Here is a 22677-nt window from a genome sequence, read left to right as displayed (position 1 = left end):
ACATCACCACTACACAAGTGATGCATGTAACAAAATTACACTTGTACCCCATAAATTTATAAAAGTTTTTAAAAGCCAGAAACGAAAGAATTTTAGAAAACTTGTATCTGCCTTTGTGAATGTCACCCCTTCCCAATACTTAAGATCAATAATAATGTTAGTAGATATTTTTGGTTGGTGCAAAAGTAAGTAATTGCGGCTTTTGCCATTAAAGCCACAATTATTTTTGTACCAGCCTAATAATTCTTTTTGTATAATGAAATGTGTTGACATTTGGAAGATCTGCAAAGCTCACTAAACTGATATTTTCCAACTGGGCAATGCATGATGTTATGAAATCATGCATGATAAAAGAATCCATTCAAAGTGCAATGTAGACCAATGGATTTTATGTAATAGAGTAGAAAAAATTCATCTACATGGTTTCAGATTGTACACTAACAAACCTATCCCTTGTTCGACCTGTATCTTTATATACTTTAACAAAAACAACATATGCAACAGATTAAACATAGAAGCAGATATGAGAATCCAGCTTTCTATTAAGTCAGAAAAGACTTTAACAAAAAACGAAGCCACTACTTGCTAAATTTTTTCTTTTGTAAAATATATGTAATTTTCATTAAAATATTATTTATGTTAACATGTAATGGGAATTTTATGAATCTTTGTTATTAAAGTGTGAAGCAAAATAAGACTTTTACCATTTCAGTAAAGCATGGACTAGAATACTTGTAACCTAATTTACATCCCTCTAACCGTTGAGCAATTGGTGTCAAGTATTTTGATTCTCTTTATAATTTAAAACCCCCAAGTGCGGGAGCTCAGGGACTGGGCCAGGAGGGTCTGAGCTTTCGGGTCACTTTAGCACGCCCCCTCCCGGTGGCCCTTGGCCGGGGCCCTCCGGCGCGGGAGTAACTCCTCGCAGAGGCCTCTGGGAGTTGTAGTTTTTCGCCTTCGACTCTCAATGACGCAATTCCTGTGCGACACACGTAAGGCCGCCATTGCTCTGCGCCGACGGTGAGAGCCTCGTTCCGCAGATACCGTTCGTCACCCGTCGTGGTCACCGGGCCACCCGAGTCTGGAGTGGTTGCGAACCCTTCTGGCTGCAGATTCGGAGGTGGAGGCAGTATCCCGGACTCTATCTTGCCGCCCCTTCAGGGTTTGGAGGAGCGGGAGGCGCGGAATTCCTCCAGTTCCAAGGCGGCGGGACGGGACAGAACTAATTTGCCTTAATTCTCTCCTGCTGCAGACCCGGGGCGGTTGCCTGACCCTAACCTGTGTGTTGGTGAGGGGGTGGAGATGGTGAATCCCGTGGCTGTGGGAGGGAAGGAGCCTCAGCTCCGAGAATGGCAGGCAGCCCTGGTGCCTCGGACCCGCCCCCTCTGGGTTTGGGGACTGCTGGGAGAACGCTTTCTTCACTGTGCTCTCTCTTCTAGCATCCCTTGCCTCCTGTCACCTCCAGCGAGGCACACAAAACTGACCGTAGGGATGGCCACCAGGGTCCGAACAGCTTCTATTTGGGTGAGTAGAGGTTTTCTTTCATTCTCGAAAAGCTCTCTCTGAATGCCAACGTGTGCGCACTCCATCTACTCCAAAGTCTGAATGTGCCGGGAGCTTTCTCACCCCACCGCTCTTTTAGGCAACTGGATTGTCCTTTAGAGCATGTTAGACTTTCCAGAAATGCTTCTTGTCATCCGATTTCCTTTTTTCCTCCTTTCATCGTCTCTTTTCTGACAACTTTGTATGTTGAACGTTTGAGTTAAACAAGGGATACTGATTTGTTTTATGCGACCACCAGAGCCGGCGCCAGAGGAAAAGGCAAGTAGGCAAGATAAAAAAGGAAACTTTATTACATAGCCAATGTATAGAAAGAGGAGGCGAGGTTCACCGGTCTCCGGCGGCGGAGGCCGAGGAAGTGGCTCCGGCGTTCTCACGCGAGGTTCCTAGGTCCACGTATGAGGAGGGACCGAGGAAGTTCGCGCGGCGCCCCTGCCCGAGCGGCTTTTATGTCTTGGGCCTGGGAGTGGGAGGGCGGTAGGCGGGATGCGGGCGGGTGGAGGGCCGTGCGGTGGGCGCGGCCAGGTAGGTTTCGGTTTCCTCGGTGGGACGTCATGCTGCGCCTGCGCAGTTGACCTGTGCCTTTCCCGGCGCGGGGAAGTTGGTGATGAAGAACCTGGAAGTACGCCATCTTAGTCACCTTTGTTCTTTGTTTCCCTCTCCCTCCGTCCAGACAGATATTAACCTATCTTTCAGTTTTTTCAGCCTGCATTTACTGAGGGTCTTCTGTATCTGGGATCTTTGAACGTTATTTTGGAAATTACAGACTTTTTTATTCACTTGTTCAACATTTTTATTTTATTTTGTGTGCTGGACCCTGGGGCATGTGCTAAAAATGTAAAGATGGGTTGCTCATTATCCCTGTCTTGAAGAACAGTGGTCTAGGAATGGTGGATAAGAAAGACACAATGACAAGTTAATGAGTGCTCTGGGAGCAGGCTGTGGAAATACACGGGGGCATGCAGGAATGGATCGATTTTGGAAGTAAGGACACCCCCTAACCCCTTAACTCCCAAATGCTTCACTGATTCAGAGAGTCTTAAACTTGGGTGTGAAAGATGACATACCTAAAGTTGACAAAGGATTAAAACCAGCCTGGGAAAAAGAAGTAACATGCACATTAGGCTTGAAATGACCTCATATGATGAACTTTGGGCACTTAAGGGTTGCTGAAATGTAGAGTTTAATGGTGAGAGTAGAAGTGTATATTAAAAAATGAGGCTAGAGCCGTAGGCCTAAGATCATAGAGGGCTTTGAGGACCCCATTAAAAACTTGGATTTTATCATATAGGGCAGGCGGTCCCTAACCCTCAGGCTTCAGACTAGTACCAGTCTGTGGCCTGTTAGGAACTGGGGTGCATGTCAGGAGGCGAGTGGCGGGTTAGCATGACTGCCAGAGCCCCGCCTCCTATCAGAGGCTGCGTTAACTTCTCATAGCACAAACTCTTATTGTGAACTGCGCATGTGAAAGATCTAGGTTGTGCACTCCTTATGGGACTCTTAACTAATGCCTGATGATCTGAAGTGTAACAGTTTCATCCAGAAGCCATTGCCACCCCCTACTCCCTGTCCATGGAAAAATTGTCCTCTACAAAACCGGTCCCTGGTTGGGGACTGATGGTATAGGGGAAGGAGTTTACTTATTTAAGTGTTTTCACAAAGAGTTTGAGGGTAGAACAGTCTAGTCTGCAGCAGGTAAGAGAATATAAGGGTTTAAGTAAATTAGTGGTTTTGAGAAAAGAGAGGAGGTAGCTGGGTGCAGTGACTCACACCTGTAATCCCAGTTACTCGGGAGGCTGAGACAGGAGAATCACTTGAACCCAGGAGGCAGAGGTTGCAGTCAGCCGAGATCGTGCCACTGCACTCCAGCCTGGGCGACAGAACAAGACTCCGTCTCGAAAAAAAAAAAAAAAAACAAAGGTGGTAAAGAGGCGGAAGAAATTAGATTTCTTTTTTTTTTTTTTTGAGACGGAGTTTTGCTCTGTTGCCCGGGCTGGAGTGCAGTGGCCGGATCTCAGCTCACTGCAAGCTCCGCCTCCCAGGTCCGCCATTCTCCTGCCTCAGCCTCCGGAGTAGCTGGGACTACAGGCACCCGCCACCTCGCCCGGCTAGTTTTTTTGTATTTTTAGTAGAGATGGGGTTTCACCGTGTTAGCCAGGATGGTCTCGATCTCCTGACCTCGTGATCCGCCCATCTCGGCCTCCCAAAGTGCTGGGATTACAGGCTTGAGCCACCGCGCCTGGCCAAAATTAGATTTCATAACTAGTTGGGTGCAGTGGTAAGAGAGGCAGAAAAGCCAGGGATGACAACTAGAGTTCTACTCTGTGGGCCTGGTTGGGAATGTCACCATTTGCTGAGTAAGGGAAGACTGTCAGAATTGTGATTGATAGAGGGGGGAGATTTCAGTTTTATATGGATTGGCTCCTCTAGGTAGAGGTTGCTAGTGGGCAGGTGGGCAGGCATGTGTTTCAAGAGAAAGGTCTGGATGAGGTTGCACCAGTTAGGTGTGGCCAAAGTAGCTCAGGGAGAATGTGTACCGTAAGAAGATAACTGAGGACAGTGGTCAGGGAAATGACAAGAGAAAGCAGGGGAAGAGGTGTTGGAGACTGAGATGGAATCCAAGAAAAGTGAGACAAAATAGAGACATGTAATTCACACTTAAAGAAAAAGAAACCTCAAAAATGCTTGTCAAGTGACATGTATGAGGGAGATCAAGTACTATTAGATCATTGTCTTAGTCTGTCTGTGCTGCTGTAACAAAATATCACAGACTTGGCAACTTATAACAGATAGTACTTTCTCACGATTCTGGAGGCTGAGAAGTTGAAGATCAAGGTGCTGGTAAATATGGTATCTGATGAGGTCTGCTGCCTGTTTTCTTTTTTCTTTTTTTGAGACAGAGTCTCTCTCTGTCCCCAGGCTGGAGTGCAGTGGCGCCATCTCAGCTCACTGCAATCTCCGCCTCCTGGGTTCAAGTGATTCTCCTGCCTCAGCCTCCCAAATAGCTAGGACTACAGACGTGTGCCACCACCCAGCTAATTTTTTTTTATTTTTTTATTTTTAGTAGAGACGGAGTTTCACCATGTTGGCCACAATGGCCTCGATCTCCTGACCTTGTGATCCACCTGTCTTGGCCTCCCAAAGTGCTGGGATTACAAGCGTGAGCCACCGCACCTGGCTCTGCTCTCTTCTTTCAAGATGGCACTTTCTTGCTACATCCTTACATGATGGCAGGGGGCAAAAAGAGAAGACTGCTATGTCCTCACATGGCCAAAGAGATGGAAGGGCCAGACGGCTCTCTGAAACCTCTTTTAAGAGGGTATTAATCCCATTCCTGAAGGAGAGCCCTCATGATTTAATCACTATTAAAAGTCCCCACCTCTTTTTTTTTTTTTTTTTTTTTGAGGCTGAGTCACTCTGTCGCCCAGGCTGGAGTGCAATGGCAATCTCTGCTCACCACAACCTCTGCTTCCCGAGTTCAAGTGATTCTCTTGTTTCAGCCTCCTGAGGAGCTGGGATTACAGGTACATGCCACCACACCCAGCTAATTGGCCCCACCTCTTAATACCATCACAATGGGGCTTAAGTTTCAACATGAATTTTGGTGGGATGCAATCATTCAAACCATAGCAGTCATAAAAACTTAAATTGAATTTAGTGGTGATGGGCTGTGTGTTGTGGGTCACGCCTGTAATCCCAGCACTTTAGGAGGCCGAGGTGAGCAGATCACCTGAGGTCAGGAGTTCGAGACCAGCCTGACCAACATGGCGAAACTCTGTCTCTACTAAAAATATGAAAATTAGCTGGGTGTGGTGTTGGGCACCTGTAATCCCAGTTGCATGGGAGGCTGAGGCAGAAAAGTTGCTTGAACCTGGGGAATCGGAGGTTGCAGTGAGCCGAGATTGCGCCACTGCACTCCGGCCTGGTGTCAGAGTGAGACTACGTCTCAAAAACAACAAAAAAAGAAATGACTGGTGGCTACTTTAGCTTGGGTGCTCAGGGAAGGCCCCCACTAAGGAAGTGACATCTAACTCTGAGTTGCAATAGCAAGCCAGCCTTGTTAAGAGCAGGTAGATCATCATCCAGGATGGGAACAGCCAGGGCCAAGGCTGTAAGGCAGGAGAAGTTTGATGCCTTTGTAACCTGGAAGGAAGGTCTTTGTGGCTGGGGGTAGGGAGTGAGAGAGAGGAGAGCAGATGAACACAGGTGGCCAGAGGCCAGATCAGGCTAGGAAACCATGGGGTCCAGGAGAGGGTGTGGTGCTAAGAAAGGGAGCAGCATGATCTGCTTAGGATTTCCAAAGACCCTTCTGAGTGCTGAGTAGAGAACAGGTTGTAGGTGGACAAGAGTAGACACAGAAAGGGGGAAGCGAGACTGATTAGGTGACTACAGTGGTTCAGACAAGAGGTAGCAGGGATTTTGTGTAGTGTGGTAGAAATGGAGACACTAGTTAGAGTTGGGGGATGTTTGAAGGTGGAGTCCTCTTTTCTAAGAACTAGCATATGCTTTTCATCTTGGTGATTGTCATTTTGTAGGGTGGTTTATTTTCATGAAGTATGCCTGGTTTTTTGTTTTGTTTTCTTTTGCCATTTTAACCAAATGTTAATGCTCAGTGTCTACTACGTATGAGGTTCTGTGCTAAATCTTTTATTAGGTATTACCACGTTAAAACCTCATGGTGGCCAGGCGTGGTGGCTCACGCCTGTAATCCTAGCACTTTGGGAGGCTGAGGCAGGTGGATCACCAGGTCAGGAGATCAAGACCATCCTGGCTAACACAGTGAAACCCCATCTCTACTAAAAATACAAAAAAATCAGCTGGGCGTGGTGGTGGGCACCTGTAGTCCCAGCTACTTGGGAGGCTGAGGCAGGAGAATGGCGTGAACCTGGGAGGCGGAGCTTGCAGTGAGCTGAGATCATGGCACTACGCTCCAGCCTGGGCAACAGAGCAAGACTCCATCTCCAAAAAAATAAATAAATAAAAAATAAAACCTCACAGTAGTCCTAGCCCCAGGTGGTGGTGAATACTGTTATTCTCCTTTGATGGGTAAGGATACTGAGGCCCAGAAAGGGCTAATTGGAGACCAGGTGGCACCCCTGGTCAATGTAGAGCCAGGACTTGAAACCAGATAGTCTGGCTCTATGTGCATTTTCCTGGCCTGTGTACTCTATTTAGTCTCTGGATGCAGGTTGAGGATTTCTTAAGAGGCAGAGATTCTAGGATCCTCGATCTTGAAATGTAGAGCAAAATGTAGAGTGGGTGGCTAGTGCCCAGTGTACCCAGAGAAGGCTCTGAGAGATAAGCTGTTGGTCTCGAGGGAATAATCTTTTTTTTTTTTTTGGAGACGGAGTCTTGCTCTGTTGCCTAGGCTGGAGTGCAGTGGCACTCACTGCAACCTCTGCTTCCCAGGTTCAAGCAATTCTCCTGCCTTAGCCTCCCAAGTAGCTGGGACTACAGGTGTATGCTGCCACGCCTGGCTAATTTTTTTTTTTGTATTTTAGTAGAGATGGGGTTTTACTGTGTTGCCCAGGCTGGTCTTAAACTCCTGAGTTTAGGCAACTCAACCGCCTTAGCCTCCCAAAGTTCTGGGATTACAGGCATGAGCCACCACGCCCGGCCTCCAGGGAATAATCTTAATGTCCATTAATGGTGAATGATGAAATGTGATGAAATACTATTCAGCAACAAAAGAAACAAACTATCGATATGTGCTATGACAAGTATAAACCTCATTATGCGAAGTGAAAGAAACCAGACACACAAGACTAGATACTATGTCATCCCATTTATATGGCAAACACAGGCATATACATACACTAGCAATGCCCCTTCTTGTTTTAACATGAAAGCCAGCTTTCTGTATGTACTATTCTTCCCCTTGTCATCGTCACTAAGAGTATATATTGATCATTGTATTATACCAATACTGGTGCATAGAGGTTTGTTCTCGCTTCCCTATCTCTGTCGTCGTTTACTGCTGTATAGATGGTCATAGCATTTTCAACCAGTTATGTAGTTATAGATATTTGGGTTATAAAATTGCCTCGGTGAACAGCCTTTTCATGTCATTTCATTGTATCTTTTTCTAATTTTTTATTCCCTTTTTTTAGGCTTTCCCCACTTTTCACCTGTGCTGCCTTCTAGGTCATTGCTACTTTTTTGTGTTCCTCTTAATTTAATCTTCATTTCTGAATTTTTTTTCCTAATTTATTCTGATATTTCTCATTTCACATTTTCCAGATGTCTAAGCATCTACCTTCTAGGCTCTTTTGTTTTTTATAAATCTGTCCTCTCAAAGTTTTGTTTTTCTGATTTCTTTTACTTCATTTTGAAATGTGTAACAATTTTTATGTGGTCAGATATTTTGGTTATGTTTTTATTCTGTCAGAGCCTCATTTGCTTCCTTTTTCCCTCATAATAATGTTTTATTCCCGCTGCCCTCCCAAACCAGCCTATTAAGACGCCATTTGGTTTGTGGCAGGAAGTCCCTGTTGGGAGCTAGGATGAGCCAGGATCTTTCTGTAGCTTTGCTGTTTGAGGGCTCTGCCTCTGTTTTTGTCATGAAGGGCTCAAAACACGGCCTGAACTCTTGGTGCTAAGCCTTGCCAGGAAGCCATTTCTTTTCTACCTCTAACCTGCTTTTCCTGAAGTTAAACCTGCCTTGTTTTCTAATGTGTTTCTCTCACATTTATGTGACATGACCCCTATTTCCTTTTCCCAGAAGTAAATTATGCTCCCTAAAGTAAATTTGCTCTTGAGTCCACAGGTCCCACCTCTCCAAGAACGAAACAGTTCATGGGATAGGATGAGAAAGCTCCAAGGTCAGGAATCTGTCTTGGGCCAAGGGACTCTTGGCCTGCAACACCTCCCTGGAGCACCCAGGCGGAAGCGGAAGAGTCGCAGAACAGAGAAAGTCCTAGAGTGGCTATTTATTTCCCAAGAGCAGCCAAAAATCACCACGTCCTGGGTGAGCTTCTCATTTGTTTATTCCTAGTGTTTTCTTTATTACTTTTTTTTTTTTTTTTTTTTTTTGGCGTGGAGACGGATGGAGATCCTTAGGTCAAAGGGTTAAGTTAATCACTCCTCAGTTCAGGTCAAGACCCCCCCCCCCCCACTTTTTTTTTGAGACAAGGTCCTGCTCTGTCGCCCAGACTGGAGCGCAGTGGTGCAGTCATAACTCGCTGCAGCCTCAAACTCCAGGCTCAGGTGAGATCCTCCAGCCTCAGCCTCTTGAGTAGCTGGGACAGCAGGCAGGTGCCACCATGCCTGGCTGATGTTTTTTATTTTTAGTAGAGAGAAGGTCTCCCTATATTGCTCAGGCTGGTCATCAACTCCTGAGCTCAAGCAGTCCCCCTGCCTCAGTCTCCCAAGGTGCTGGGATTATAGTCATCAGCCACTGTGCCTGGCCTGTGGCCCTTTTATCATTGGTTCATGTAAGGTCCTTTCTGCCTTTATTTATATATTCTCTTATTTTCTCATACTCAATGTCCATCTCCTTCCCCATCCCTAAAAAGTTATTTTGTGTTTTATTTGTATCCTGTTTTCAAAAAAATGTGTGTTTACAAAATATGTATTGTTCTGGAAGCTTGTTAGAAATGCAGAATATCAGAGTTCACCTCAATGCTGTTAATATAAGACTTCATTTTAACAAGATTCAGTGATTCATGCACATTAAAGTTTAAAACAAACTTTATATGAAGCCTATATTCAAATGTTTACCTGGGGTGCTTGTTTTACTTCCAATATTGGCTTGCTTTTTTACTCTCTTAATGCTTACTTTTGATGAACAGGTATTTCTAACTTTTACTGAGTCTGTATTGCACATTTTTTTCTTTTATTGCTAATGACTTTTGTGTCCTATTTTTTTCTTATCCTAAGCTCATCAAGATCTTTTTCTTTGTTACTTTATTACCTTACCTTTAACTTTTAGATTTACCGTACGTTTGGATTGAGTTCAAATCCATGAACACAGGGTCCCCCCATTATTTAGATCTTTGATTTTTAAAAGTCAGTGTTTATAGTTTTGAGCATACAGATCCTACACAGATGTTTTAGATTTATATGTAAGTTCTTTCTGTTTCGTTGTTGCTGTTGTAAACAGTATCAGTATCTTAATTTTTTTTTTTTTTTTTTTTGAGGAGTTTTGCTCCGTCACTCAGGCTGGAGTGCAGTGGCACGATCTGGGCTCACTGCACCCTCCGCCTGCTGGGTTCAAGCAGTTCTCCCGCCTCAGCCTCCTGAGTAGCTGGGACTACAGGTGTGCACTACCACACCATTTTTAGTAGAGACAGGGTTTCGCCATGTTGGCCAGGCTGGTTTCAAACTCCTGACCTCAAGTGATCCACCTCCCTCGGCCTCCTAAAATGCTGGGATTACAGGTGTGAGCCATGGCACCAGCCAGTTTCTTAATTACAAAATCAAATGATTTATTGCTGTTATATAGACATATAGCCAACTTTTATGTATTGACCATGTATCCTGTGACCTTGCTACATTCGCTAGTTAGTTCTAGGAACTTTCTTAGATTTTTTGGTATTTTCTTTGTAAACAGTCATGTCATCTTAATCTTTTTGTTGACATCGTCAGTTTCCTTCTTACTCTCTCTGTAAAAAAGGACAGTTTTGTTTCTTTCCAATCTGTATGATGTTAACTGCAAATTTTATTTCTTTTTTTTTCTTTTTTCTTTTTTTTGAGATAGAGTCTCACTCTGTCACCCAGGCTGGAGTGCAGTGGCACCATCTTGGCTCACTGCAAGCTCCGCCTCCCAAATTCACACCATTCTCCTGCCTCAGCCTCCTGAGTAGGTGGGACTACAGGTGCCCACCACCATGCCTGGCTAATTTTTTATATTTTTAGTGGAGATGGGGTTTCACTGTGTTAGCCAGGATGATCTTGATCTCCTGACCTCGTGATGCACCCGCCTCGGCCTCCCAAAGTGCTGGGATTACAGGTGTGAGCCACCGCGCCTGGCCCAAATTTATTCTTTTAATAGATAGATAATTATTAATTAAACTTATCTATTTGTTTGTTTGTTGTTTTGAGATGGTGTCTCACTCTGTCGCCTAGGCTGGAATACAGTGGCACGATCTTGGCTGACTGTAACCTCTGCTTCCCGGGTTCAAGTGAGTCTCCTGCCTTAGCCTCCTGAGTAGCTAGGACTACAGGTGTGTGCCACCATGCCCGGCTACTTTTTTGTATTTTTAGTAGAGATGGGGTTTTACTGTGTTAGCCAGGATGGTCTTGTTCTCCTGACTTCATGATCTACCTGCCTTGGCCTCCCAAAGTGCTGGGATTACAGGCGTGAGCTATCCTGGCCCGTTTATCTGTTCTTGAGTAAGTTTGGTAATTTGTGTCTTCCAAGGAATATGTCCTTTTCATCTAACTTACCAAATTTATGTGCATAGAGTAGTTCGTCTTTTCATGTCTGTGGGTTCAGTAATGATAACTTCTTTTCATATATGATACTTGCCATGTATGTCTTCTCTTTTTGTTTTGACGTAAGTTTTCATTTCATTTGTATAAATACCTAGGGCGTAGTTGCTGGATTATATGGTAAGACTGTTTAGATTTGTAAGAAGTTGCCAAACTGGCTTCCAAAGAGACTCTGCCACTTTTCATTCCCACCAGCAATGAATAAGAGTTCCTGTTGCTCCACATCCTCTCCAGCATTTGGTGGTCAGTTTTTTGGATTTTATCCATTCTAATAGATGTGTAGTGGTGTCTTACTTTGTCCGGATTTGCAATTCCCTAATGACATATGGCATTGAGCATGCTTTGTATGCTCATTTACCATCTGTATATTTTCATGTCTAGGTCTTTTATCCCACAGAGTGGCTGCTACTTACGGCAGTTACCTTTTTAGTCCATAAAGTTTTAATGTGTCTTTTCTTCTAGGTACCTATAGTACCCTTTCACAGATTCTACCTGACCCCGTCAAATAGCATTGCTTACTTCTTCCTTTGTGCGCATGTTGTAATCTGTGTTCTTTTATTTTAACTTCACTGACTTCCAGTTGCATTTGCATATGTAGCTTTCCTTCCTTGTGCAGTGCTGAATGCTTCTTGGGGGCAGGACTCTATTTCATTCATTTTTATATTCCCGGCACCTAGAGGTCGGTAACTGTATTGCAGATGTAGGAGTGATCATTCAAACTTCTTTGTCTGACTGTCCTGCCTTTACTACTGAATGTCGCATGTCTGAGAACCCTTGTGTAGATGGTTTCTAGGATAGCTTAAAACTTTAAAGAGAGTTTATCGCATTTGTTAAAGGGAGTTTATCATAGTTGTCAAATGTTAAATGAAAGATGACTGATTTACGGCCGGGCGCGGTGGCTCATACCTGTAATCCCAGCATTGTGGGAGGCCCAGGCGGGCAGATCATGAGGTCAGGAGATCGAGACCATCCTGGCTAACACGGTGAAACCCCACCTCTACTACAAATACAAAAAATTAGCCAGGCGTGGTGGCGGGCGCCTGTAGTCCCAGCTACTAAGGAGGCTGAGGCAGGAGAATGGCATGAACCCGGGAGGTGGAGCTTGCAGTGAGCCAAGATCACACCACTGCACTCCAGGCTGGGCGACAGAGCAAGACTCCATCTCAACGAAAAAAAGAAAAAGAAAGATGACTGATTTAATGCACATTGATGCATGTTTTCAGTACAATTTTTGTTCTCACAAAGTTGAACATAAGTAATAGACACCCTAAGCAGCTAGTTTTCCACAAACCTAGTAAAATAACTTGAGATTGGATGAGAGTATTGTATTTCAGGGACCATTGTCATTCATGGATGTGTTTGTGGATTTTACCTGGGAGGAGTGGCAGCTGCTAGACTCAGCACAGAAGTGCCTGTACAGGAATGTGATGTTGGAGAACTATAGCAACCTGGTGTCCCTAGGTAAGTGCTGCTTCCCTGAGGAGGTGTGTGCTTGATCTCCAGGCTTCTTCTTGGTTGCTGAAAACTGGAGGCCTTCTGTGAAATACTTAGTGATTTTGGACTTAGATTTTAAGGCCAGATTTTCTTAGTTCCCTGTTGGCAGCAGAGTATGCCAGTTGAATGGTCTTTACTTTGCCAAATTGCAACAAGGCAGCTTCATCATGCTACCTCCAAACCAAATCTTCCCCATTCTTCAGAATCTCTGAATCCCAACCTGTTTGTTCCAGGTTGTCTGTGATTTTCTGTTTATAGGGTATCAACACACCAAACCTGATATCATCTTCAAGTTGGAAGAAGGAGAAGAGCTATGTGTGGTGCAGGCCCAAATTCCAAATCAGTCCTGTCCAAGTGAGTGATGGAGACAAATCTTTTCCTCTTTATTCAGAATTAGCATGAATTCTAATGTGATGTGCTCCTCTTGTTTGTACTTTGCCTCACGTATTACCGTGCGCTCTTTTTTTTTTTTGTTTTTGTTTGAGACAGAGTTTCACTCTGTTGCCCAGGTTGGAGTGCAGTGGCATGATCTCGGCTCGCTGCGTCCTCTGTCTCCTGGGTTCAAGCAATTCTTCTGCCTCAGCCTCCTGAGTAGCTGGGATTACAGTTGTGCGCCACCATGCCCAGCTAATTTTTGTATTTTTAGTTGAGACGGGGTTTCGCCATGTTGGCCAGGCTGGTCTCGAACTCCTGACCTCAAGTGATCCGCCTGCCTCAGCCTCCTGAAGTGCTGGGATTACAGGCATGAGCCACCACGCCCAGCCTTACCATCCATTCTTAATCTTCTGGTTGGCGTCCTTATTTCCCTCCTTACTCTGTCTTGGTGATAGACTCACTTCATTATGCATTTTAGCAAGCCTTTCCTCTTTACTTCACTTGATGTGACTCTCATACTCCTTCTCTTTCCTTTCTATATTTTGAAAATTACGTTTAAATCCCTTACACATAAATTCAACAGCCACAGTCCCATCTTCCTTCTTTTTGAAACCTGTTAGTAGATTCTACCCCTTTTATGCTTCTCTATGCTATTGGCTTTTTTTTTTTTTTTTTGAGACAGAGTGTCACTCTGTCGCCCAGGCTGGAGTGCAGTGGCACGATCTGGGCTCACTGCAAGCTCTGCCTACTGGGTTCACGCCATTCTCCTGCCTCAGCCTTCCGAGTAGCTGGAACTAGAGGCGCCTGCCACCAAGCCTGGCTAATTTTTTGTCTTTTTAGTAGAGGCAGGGTTTCACCATGTTAGCCAGGATGGTCTCGATCTCCTGACTTCATGATCCACCCACCTCAGCCTTTCAAAGTGCTGGGATTACCGGCGTCAGCCACCGCGCCCAGCCTTGCTAGTGGCTTTAACATTATCCCTCTGTACCTTCTGAGCACATTCCTTTGCCATTTGGTAGTGTCCATGATCTTGCAGTGACACCTGTGGATCCTGCTCTTGTGCCGCATGACCAAGCACTTTTTCCCTTCATGTTCTACTGGGCTGCTCTTGTTCTTCTGAATCCAAGGGGTCTTTATTCTTCATTTCCCTCATATAGGGTAACTTTTAAAAGGCTCACATGTTAGCTGAGCATGGTGGTGTGCACCTGTCGTCCCAGCTCCTTGGGAGGCTGAGGTAGGAGGATTGCTTGAGCCCAGGAAGTCGATGCTGCAGTGAACTATGATTGTGCCACTAGACTCTGGCCTGGGTGCTAGCGAGATCTCATCTCAGAAAAAGACGACTTCTGTCTGAGTCCATTTGTGTTGCTATAATAAAGTACTACAGACTAGGTAATTTTATAAAGCACAGAAATTTATTTCTCACAGTTTTGAAGGCTGGAAAGTCCAAAGCCAAGGTGCTGGCAGGTTTGGTGTCTGGTGAGGGCCTGCTCTGTGCTTCCAAGATGACGCCTTGTTGCTGCATCCTTTGGAGGTGAGGAACACTGTGGGACAGAAAGAGGGGCAAAACAGGCCTAAGATCGTTCCCTCAAGCCCTTTTAGAAACCACTAATCCATTCATGAGGGCAGGACTTTGTCTTCTCCTCTTAATACCACCACAATGGGGATGAAGTTTCAACATGAATTTTAGAGGGGACACATTCAGACCGTAACAGCTTCCATTCGGAAGATTTCAGCTCTTTCCTCTGCTGGTAATTGATAGCCACAGTGGCCTTTATCTGCCCTTTGGTCCTGGTTTAGATTGAGTCACTGGCATCTTCCTTGTACCACTCCCTGGCCTCATTTTCAGAAACTGAAATTGTCTCTCCCACTGCTGCATAGCCATGTACATACCACCTTCTTTTCATTTTTCTTTTTGTTCATCCTGCTGTTTCTTCCGTTTTAAGGTTTTTTTCCTAACACTGGATAAGTCAGCTTGAATTTCCTTTCTGTGCAGGGCTCCCTTACTGGTTTTGGTACAGTCTGTTAGCATTTTGTTCCTTTAAAAAGAGGTCTTTTAAAACCCTCATCGTCTCAATTCCCACTCAAAACGAGGCCAATGTTGTCATGTCTGGATTGTTGTACTTAGCTAAATTTATTCATTTTACTCTTTTCATACTAATTGATCTTCGGTGTTACTGTCAGATATGTTTCCCTGAACACCCCATTTATTCTATCACTAGCTTGACAGCGTAAATCAGCAGTTAGTCCTTGTGTTACTAGGATTGCTTCAGCTGCAGTTGTTGGTCAATCCCAGACCAACTAATATAAGCAGAAGTGATTTATTATTACACATCACAAAAAGTGGTGAAGTGGGGCAGCTCCAGGATCAACTAAGTGATTGACTCAGTCAATCACCAAGGGCCCATCTAGGTATGTTGGCATTTTCCTTAGGTTATCTTTAATGATCCTCAGATGGCTCTTGCAGTTCTAGTTGATGCCTGTGGATATACCAGTGGCCAGTAAAATAAAAATGGCTGTTTCTTCACATATAAGTCTGTCAGACAGGAAAACTCATCCCAGGAGGTCTCAAGCAGACTGATCGTGTTCAACAGGCTAAATTTTTGTCACATGTCCCTGTGTGAGGAAGGCTCTGGAAAGGCAAATGGGGCTATCTCTGTTGGCTTAGATAAATTATGCTTTACCTTTTGGAAGCGGGGCTGGGGATAGAAATGGGTCCTCGCTTCCCTGACTGAAGCACATCACCGTAAGGATGGGGGTGGAAAAGAATCAGGTTACTGCCAGCCAGGAATGGGGCGGAAGAACCACTGGGTAAGCAGCACTGTCTGCCTTCACCTTCCTTGGCCAGGCAGCACCTGTCACACCCTTCTTCCCAGCCATCCATCTTCAAATATTTGCTGCAACCCATATGTTTATTCTTGTACTACGTTAATACAAGTCTAGGATCCTGTTCCCATTCAGAGTAGTTCTTTATGGTCTATAGACCTATAATTAAAGATAAACTAAACACATCCAGTCATCCAAATGTAGAGGGATAGAGACAAGTCTAGAGTCCCCCAGTTCCAGGAGGGCAGCAGCAGTGAACACCACATGGTAGCCACTGATTTACACTGTAGGCTTTGTCAGGATTTCTTTCTGTGGCAGTGAAATAAGCTACCTGAGAAACCTTTGTTTCTGCTCTCCAAGCATAATTTCCTTTTCCATCATCATCTGTGATTAAACTCAAGATGGTCACTGGGGAGACTGCTTTTTTGTAGCTTCAGAATCTCAATTCTCTTGGTGCTTATTTGGAATCCCAGTGATTGCCTTTGGACCACAGCCAGGAACCATATTTAATATGGTCTTGAATCATGTTTAAATAATTTTCAAGCTTTAGAATGCCTGGGCCGGGTGCAGTGGCATTTGTCTGTGATCCGAGCAGTTTGGGAGGCCAAGGTAGGAGGATCACTTGAGGGCAGGAGCTTAAGACCAGCTTGGGCAACATAGTGAAACCCCAGCTTTACCAAAAGTTTTTAAAAATTAGCTGGTCATGATGGCTGTTGCCAGTAGTCCCAGCCACTTGGGATGTTGAAGTGGGAGGATCAATTGAGTCTGGGAGGTTGAAGATGCAGTGAGCAATGATTGCACCACTGCACTTGAATCTGGGTGACAGAGAGGGATCCCGTCTCTTTTTTTGTTTTGTTTTGTTTTGAGATGGAGTCTTGTCTGTTGCCTAGGCTGGAGTGCAGTGGTGCAATCTTGGCTCACTGCATCCTCCACCTCCCAGGTGCCAGTGATTCTCCTGCCTCACCTGAGTAGCTGGGATTACAGGTACGTGCCACCACACCTGGCTGATTTTTGTGTTTTTAGACAGGGTTTCACCATGTTGGTCAGGCTGGTCTTGAACTCCTGACCTCAGGTGATCTGCCCGCCTCGGCCTCCCAAGGCGTTGGGATTACAGACATGAGCCACTGTGCTTGGCAACCCTTTTTTTTTTAAAAAAAAAAAAAAAGGCCAGACACTCTGGCTCATGCCTGTAATCCCAGCACTTTGGGAGGCCAAGGCAGGCGGATCATGAGGTCAAGAGATCAAGACCATCCTGGCCAACATGGTGAAACCCCATGTCTACTAAAAATACAAAAATTAGCTGGACGTGGTGATGCATGCCTGTAATCCCAGCTACTCGGGTGGCTGAATCAGGAGAATTGCTTGAACCTGGGAGGTGGAGATTGTAGTGAGCCTACATCACACCACAGCCCTCCAGCCTGGTGACAGAATGAGATTCCATCTAAAGAAAAAAAAAGCCTGTCTTTTAGTTACTGGGTTTGGTATTCCCTGATTTTTTAAATTATTTGAACTCCACCTTGAGGTGTCAAGTATAATCCTATTTTTGCCATTATTGTTACAAAGAGCATGCTGTAGAGAAGATACATTAGATTTCAAATGATGAAAGCAGAGCTATAGGAACCAAGCAAAGATAAGGATGGGTATGTTACCAGCAACAGAAGGAATGGAAGGATAAAATATAGGATTTGATAGTTAGGATGGCTTCAGTATCAAACAGCTGTTTGCCTACCCTGTGCCCATTCTTTTCCATGACTGCTAGAGAAAACATCTTCAGTCTCTTTTTAACTCTTGTGGTGGTTGCCTCCATATTTCTAAATAACTGGCTTATTCTGCTACACTTTGGCTTTCTCCCCTAATGATTGCTCAGTATAGAAAGGTGATTTACTTCTCTTTCACTCTTCTCCGTCCATACCTTCCCACTGTATGCACACTCATGATGGAGACATATCTCTTCGCATGTTCCCATACCTCCATCATTCTGATACAGTTATTTCATATTTTTGGTTAGATCTGTCTTCAATTTTTATGTTGGTATGACTGATTTCTGTTTATAGGTAAATCATGAAAGTATACAGTGATTTATTTTTGTTTCTAAATTTGTATTTTTTTCTGTAGTTAATTTTTTGATTGTTTAATTTTGTTATCATTAAGGTATTCATCATATATGTAACTGCAGACTCTTCTTTCAGTATCTGAATATTCTTGGCGATACTTTCAGCCAAATTATTAATTGTATTCCTTTTTTCTTCCTAGTGATACTGACTGCTAAGTTTTTCTGACTTCCTTCAGAGTAGCTTAGTTTTTCTTAAGACCTTCTGTGCAATTTTTATCCTAGGATCTCCTTTTTGGTTTTATTTTCTGTATCCTCTGTCATTTCTTTTCTCGGAGCAACTCGGGTAGCTTCCTGGAAAAGGGTGATAGAAACATTGAGACCTCTGTATCTGAAAATGTTTTGACTTTATTCCTCATTGCTCTATTTTCTGTCCTCTAGTTTTCCTAATGAGAAGTCTGATGGCATTCTAATTTTTGTTACATTGTAGGAAGCTTTTTGTTTCGGTTTTGATTTCTCTGAATAGTTTGAAGAACTGCTTCTTGTCCTGTTAGGGAATGATGTTCCCTCTCAGTTTATTTTTATCCATTTGCTAGGTATTGAGATGTTATTTCCAGGAGGACTGGGCAGTAATCTGCATTGTTCTCTGCCATTTCTCTAGAAGGTAGCATAGTTTTTGGCACATAGTAGGCATTTAATAATTATTTTTTGAATAAATTTAATGTTCATAGATCCCTAATGACATCTTTATATTATCTTCACTGTTCCTTGTGCCTATTTTGCCTTCTTTATCCAATATGCAAAACTTTTTAACTTCTTATCAGTTTACTATGCCTGTCTTCAGTTTGTTTTTTCTTTATTTTTCTCTGTACCCAGTAGTTTGAGTGTTTTTACACCTGAGAATTTATTTATATTCAGATCTGATATCTGAAACTAAAAAACCTCATGATATGGTATTTCATAGGCAACTTTCTAGTATACTACAATCATGTTATTATTTATAACATATAACTAATTGTTCTCATTTCTAGACACAGTCTGGAAAATTGATGATCTTATGGAATGGCATCAGGAAAATAAAGACAAGCTTGGAAGTACGGGAAAAAGCTTTGAATGCACTACATTTGGAAAACTATGTCTTCTTAGTACAAATTATCTTTTAAGACAAAAACCTCATAAATGTGCCACGCATGGAAAGAGTTTGAAATATATAGATTTCACTAGTAATTATGCTCGAAAGAATCCTAATGGATTTCAGGTACATGGAAAATCATTCTTCCATTCTAAACAGGAGCAAACTGTTACAGGAATAAAATACTGTGAAAGTAATGAATCTGGAAAAGCTGTCAATAAGAAATCGCAATTTATGTGCCAACAAGTGTATATGGGCGAAAAACCCTTTGGATGTAGCTATTGTGAGAAAGCCTTCAGCAGCAAGTCATGCCTTGTAGTGCATCAGCGAACTCATGCAGAAGAGAAACCCTATGGGTGTAATGAATGTGGGAAATACTTCAGTAGTAAATCATACCTCATTGTACATCAGAAAATTCATACAGGAGAGAAACTGCATGACTGTGGTGAATGTGGGAAAACATTCAGTTTCAATTCACAACTTGTTATACATCAGAGAATCCACACAGGTGAGAATCCCTGTGAGTGCTGTGAATGTGGGAAAGTCTTCAGTAGGAAAGACCAGCTTGTTTCACACCAGAAAACTCATTCAGGACAGAAACCATATGTGTGTAATGAATGTGGGAAAGCTTTTGGTTTAAAATCACAGCTCATTATACATGAGAGAATTCATACAGGAGAGAAACCATATGAATGCAATGAATGTCAGAAAGCCTTTAATACAAAGTCAAACCTTATGGTACATCAGAGAACCCATACAGGGGAGAAACCTTATGTTTGTAGTGATTGTGGAAAAGCCTTTACATTCAAATCACAGCTCATTGTACATCAGGGGATCCACACAGGAGTAAAGCCCTATGGGTGTATTCAGTGTGGGAAAGCATTCATTTTGAAATCACAGCTGATTGTGCATCAGAGAAGTCACACAGGAATGAAACCTTATGTATGCAGCGAATGCGGCAAAGCCTTCAGGAGCAAGTCTTACCTTATTATACATACAAGGACTCATACAGGAGAGAAACTCCATGAATGTAACGATTGTGGGAAGGCCTTCAGTTTTAAATCACAGCTCATTATACATCAGAGGATTCATACAGGAGAGAACCCCTATGAATGCCACGAATGTGGGAAAGCCTTCAGTCGGAAATACCAGCTTATTTCACACCAGAGAACTCATGCAGGAGAGAAGCCTTATGAATGCACCAACTGTGGAAAAGCTTTTGGTTTAAAGTCACAGCTTATTGTACACCACAGAACTCATACAGGGGAGAAACCATTTGAATGTAGTGAGTGTCCGAAAGCCTTTAATACAAAGTCAAACCTGATTGTACATCAGAGAACTCATACAGGAGAGAAACCCTATGGTTGTAATGAATGTGGAAAAGCGTTTACGTTCAAATCGCAGCTCATGGTACATCAAGGAGTGCACACTGGAATAAAGCCCTATGGATGCAGTCAATGTGAAAAAACCTTTAGTTTGAAGTCCCAGCTCATTGTACATCAGAGAAGTCACACAGGGGTAAAACCATATGGATGCAGTGAGTGTGGGAAAGCCTTCAGGAGCAAGTCATACCTTATTATACATACGAGAACTCATACAGGAGAGAAACCACATGAGTGCAGGGAATGCGGGAAATCCTTTAGTTTCAAGTCACAACTCATTGTGCATCAGAGAATTCACACTGGAGAAAATCCCTATGAATGCAGTGAATGTGGAAAAGCCTTTAATAGGAAAGACCAGCTCATTTCACATCAGCGAACTCATGCGGGGGAAAAGCCTTATGGGTGCAGTGAATGTGGGAAAGCTTTTAGCAGCAAGTCGTACCTAATTATACACATGAGAACTCATTCAGGTGAGAAACCATATGAATGTAATGAATGTGGGAAAGCCTTCGTTTGGAAGTCACTACTCATTGTACATGAGCGAACTCATGCAAGGGCGAACCCTTATAAATGCAGTCAGTGTGAGAAGTCCTTCAGTGGGAAGCTACACCTTCTTGTACACCAGAGGATGCACACAAGAGAGAAACCATATGGATGCAGTGAGTGTGGAAAAGCCTTCATTAGGAATTCTCAGCTCGTTGTACATCAAAGAACTCATTCAGGAGAGAAACCCTATGGGTGCAATGAATGTGGGAAAACCTTCTCTCAAAAGTCAATTCTCAGTGCACATCAGAGAACACATACAGGAGAGAAGCCTTGTAAGTGCACTGAATGTGGGAAAGCCTTTTGTTGGAAGTCACAGCTCATTATGCATCAGAGAACTCATGTAGATGACAAACACTGATAATTTTATGAAACTCCGGAAAGTGAATTCACAAGAAATCACAAAATCATATATAAAGAGAAACTCTGTAAGTGGAATCATCTTGTCGTCTTCCAGAAAACTCATACTGAATAGAAACTTCATGAATACACAGCATATGGAAAGGCATCTACAGAAAGCTCTTCTTTACATGCAGAAAAAATAGTAGAAAATACACAGAAAACTGAATTTAGTAACCACTCTGAACATTCTCAGCAGCAAGTCATACCGTTTTTAAAAAGTTCATACGGATGAGGAACTATGTTAAACAAATGTAAAGTCATTTATTAACATAAGATTCACAAAGAGTAAACTTCATGAACCAGATGAATATAGAATAGACTTCTTTGAAATTCATAGTTTACAGGATTTTAATGAGAGAAATTATTGAGCTAATGAATAGCAGAATTAACAAAAGTACAATTTATGTATCGGAAGCATATACCTTGGAGGAACCATGCTGTAAGGGAAAGTTTAAATCTGGAAATGACAAACCCCTAGGGAAAAAAATATATATATACATATATATATATATAGGAGTGAACATCTATGAATGTACCAAATAAGCCACAGCTGGACTGTTAACCTCACCTTGTATCAGTAGCTTCATTCTAAAAAGAAACCCCAACCTATGATTATGTTTTAATATTAATTTTGAAGAATGATTTCCTTTAGGAATCATTTTAAGAGAAATTTTATTCCAGGTGTTCCAAATTTTCAGGAAAAGATTTGAGAAAATTCTAAATTGTAAGTAAGATACAGATTATTTCATTGTACAGGTGAATCTAGTAAGGAGGTTAACAATGAGAAGTTATATACCAGAGCCTACAGGGATATTTAGATACCTTCCTATGTGCACTACATAATAGGAATTTTGCAGTTTGGCATTTGACTTGTGAATGCCGTGTGTGAGACAAAAGTATCTTCCAGAGATTTCTACTCTGCATACCAACATTGTTTCTTTGTGGCTTACCAAACACAACTTGTTACTAGAATGACTTAGTAAAAATGCATTTCCACATTGCAAACATTTTCTTGTGGTATCTTCTGCCCTTTGGAAGCAGTCTTGGCAGCAACCTCTTTATTTATAGTAATCAATATAAGGCACACTTCATTTGTTTGTGTAGCCTGGAATCTATTCTACCGTCACTGGTTAGAACATCTTGATTTTCTCTTAGAGAAACATTCCCTCACAGTATATGCAGCCATGATGGAACCACCATTCAAGATGCCCTGCCAGGGACTTGGCATGAGCACTGTTGTCAGCTGAGGCTCAAAACTGTGCATTGTTAACAGGTTTTTCAGGTTCAGAAAAAGCAACATGAGCTTTTGTTCTATGGTGGCATCTTGATTTAATAAGTAGCTATTTCAGTAGAGGTTCCTAGAACAGCTTTTGTTACTGTCATTTTCTTAACCTTGTTCACTTGTCTTTTATTTTGAACTATTGGGTGTGCTTTTAATACATTCTTTGTTGGATTGCATTAGCCATTGTGTATCTGTTGCATAC

The 22677-nt window shown here is 43.0% G+C and overlaps 1 protein-coding gene across 11 annotated transcripts; it reads left to right on the top strand.

Annotated features, from left to right (window-relative positions):
- Positions 1-903: 903 nt before the first annotated feature.
- Positions 904-22091, top strand: ZNF268 (zinc finger protein 268). Of its 11 annotated transcripts, none has more exons than XM_011960984.1 (7): positions 968-1179; positions 1440-1524; positions 8327-8527; positions 12327-12453; positions 12745-12840; positions 14287-14392; positions 18766-19076. In XM_011960984.1, the coding sequence occupies exons 2-7, from the start codon at positions 1492-1494 to the stop codon at positions 18782-18784; spliced, it is 582 nt and encodes a 193-aa protein (XP_011816374.1). In that variant the 5' UTR covers positions 968-1179; positions 1440-1491; the 3' UTR covers positions 18785-19076. The 11 variants fall into 11 exon arrangements, with proteins under 11 accessions (XP_011816316.1, XP_011816374.1, XP_011816326.1 ...); XM_011960947.1 differs by having other exon boundaries at positions 997-1179; positions 18766-22091; XM_011960926.1 differs by lacking the exon at positions 14287-14392 and having other exon boundaries at positions 904-1179; positions 18766-22091.
- Positions 22092-22677: the final 586 nt, after the last annotated feature.

This window comes from Colobus angolensis, unplaced genomic scaffold (assembly GCF_000951035.1).
Source record: "Colobus angolensis palliatus isolate OR3802 unplaced genomic scaffold, Cang.pa_1.0 Scaffold115, whole genome shotgun sequence".
Lineage (NCBI taxonomy): Eukaryota > Metazoa > Chordata > Mammalia > Primates > Cercopithecidae > Colobus > Colobus angolensis.
This window is presented reverse-complemented; position numbering and strand designations above follow the sequence as displayed.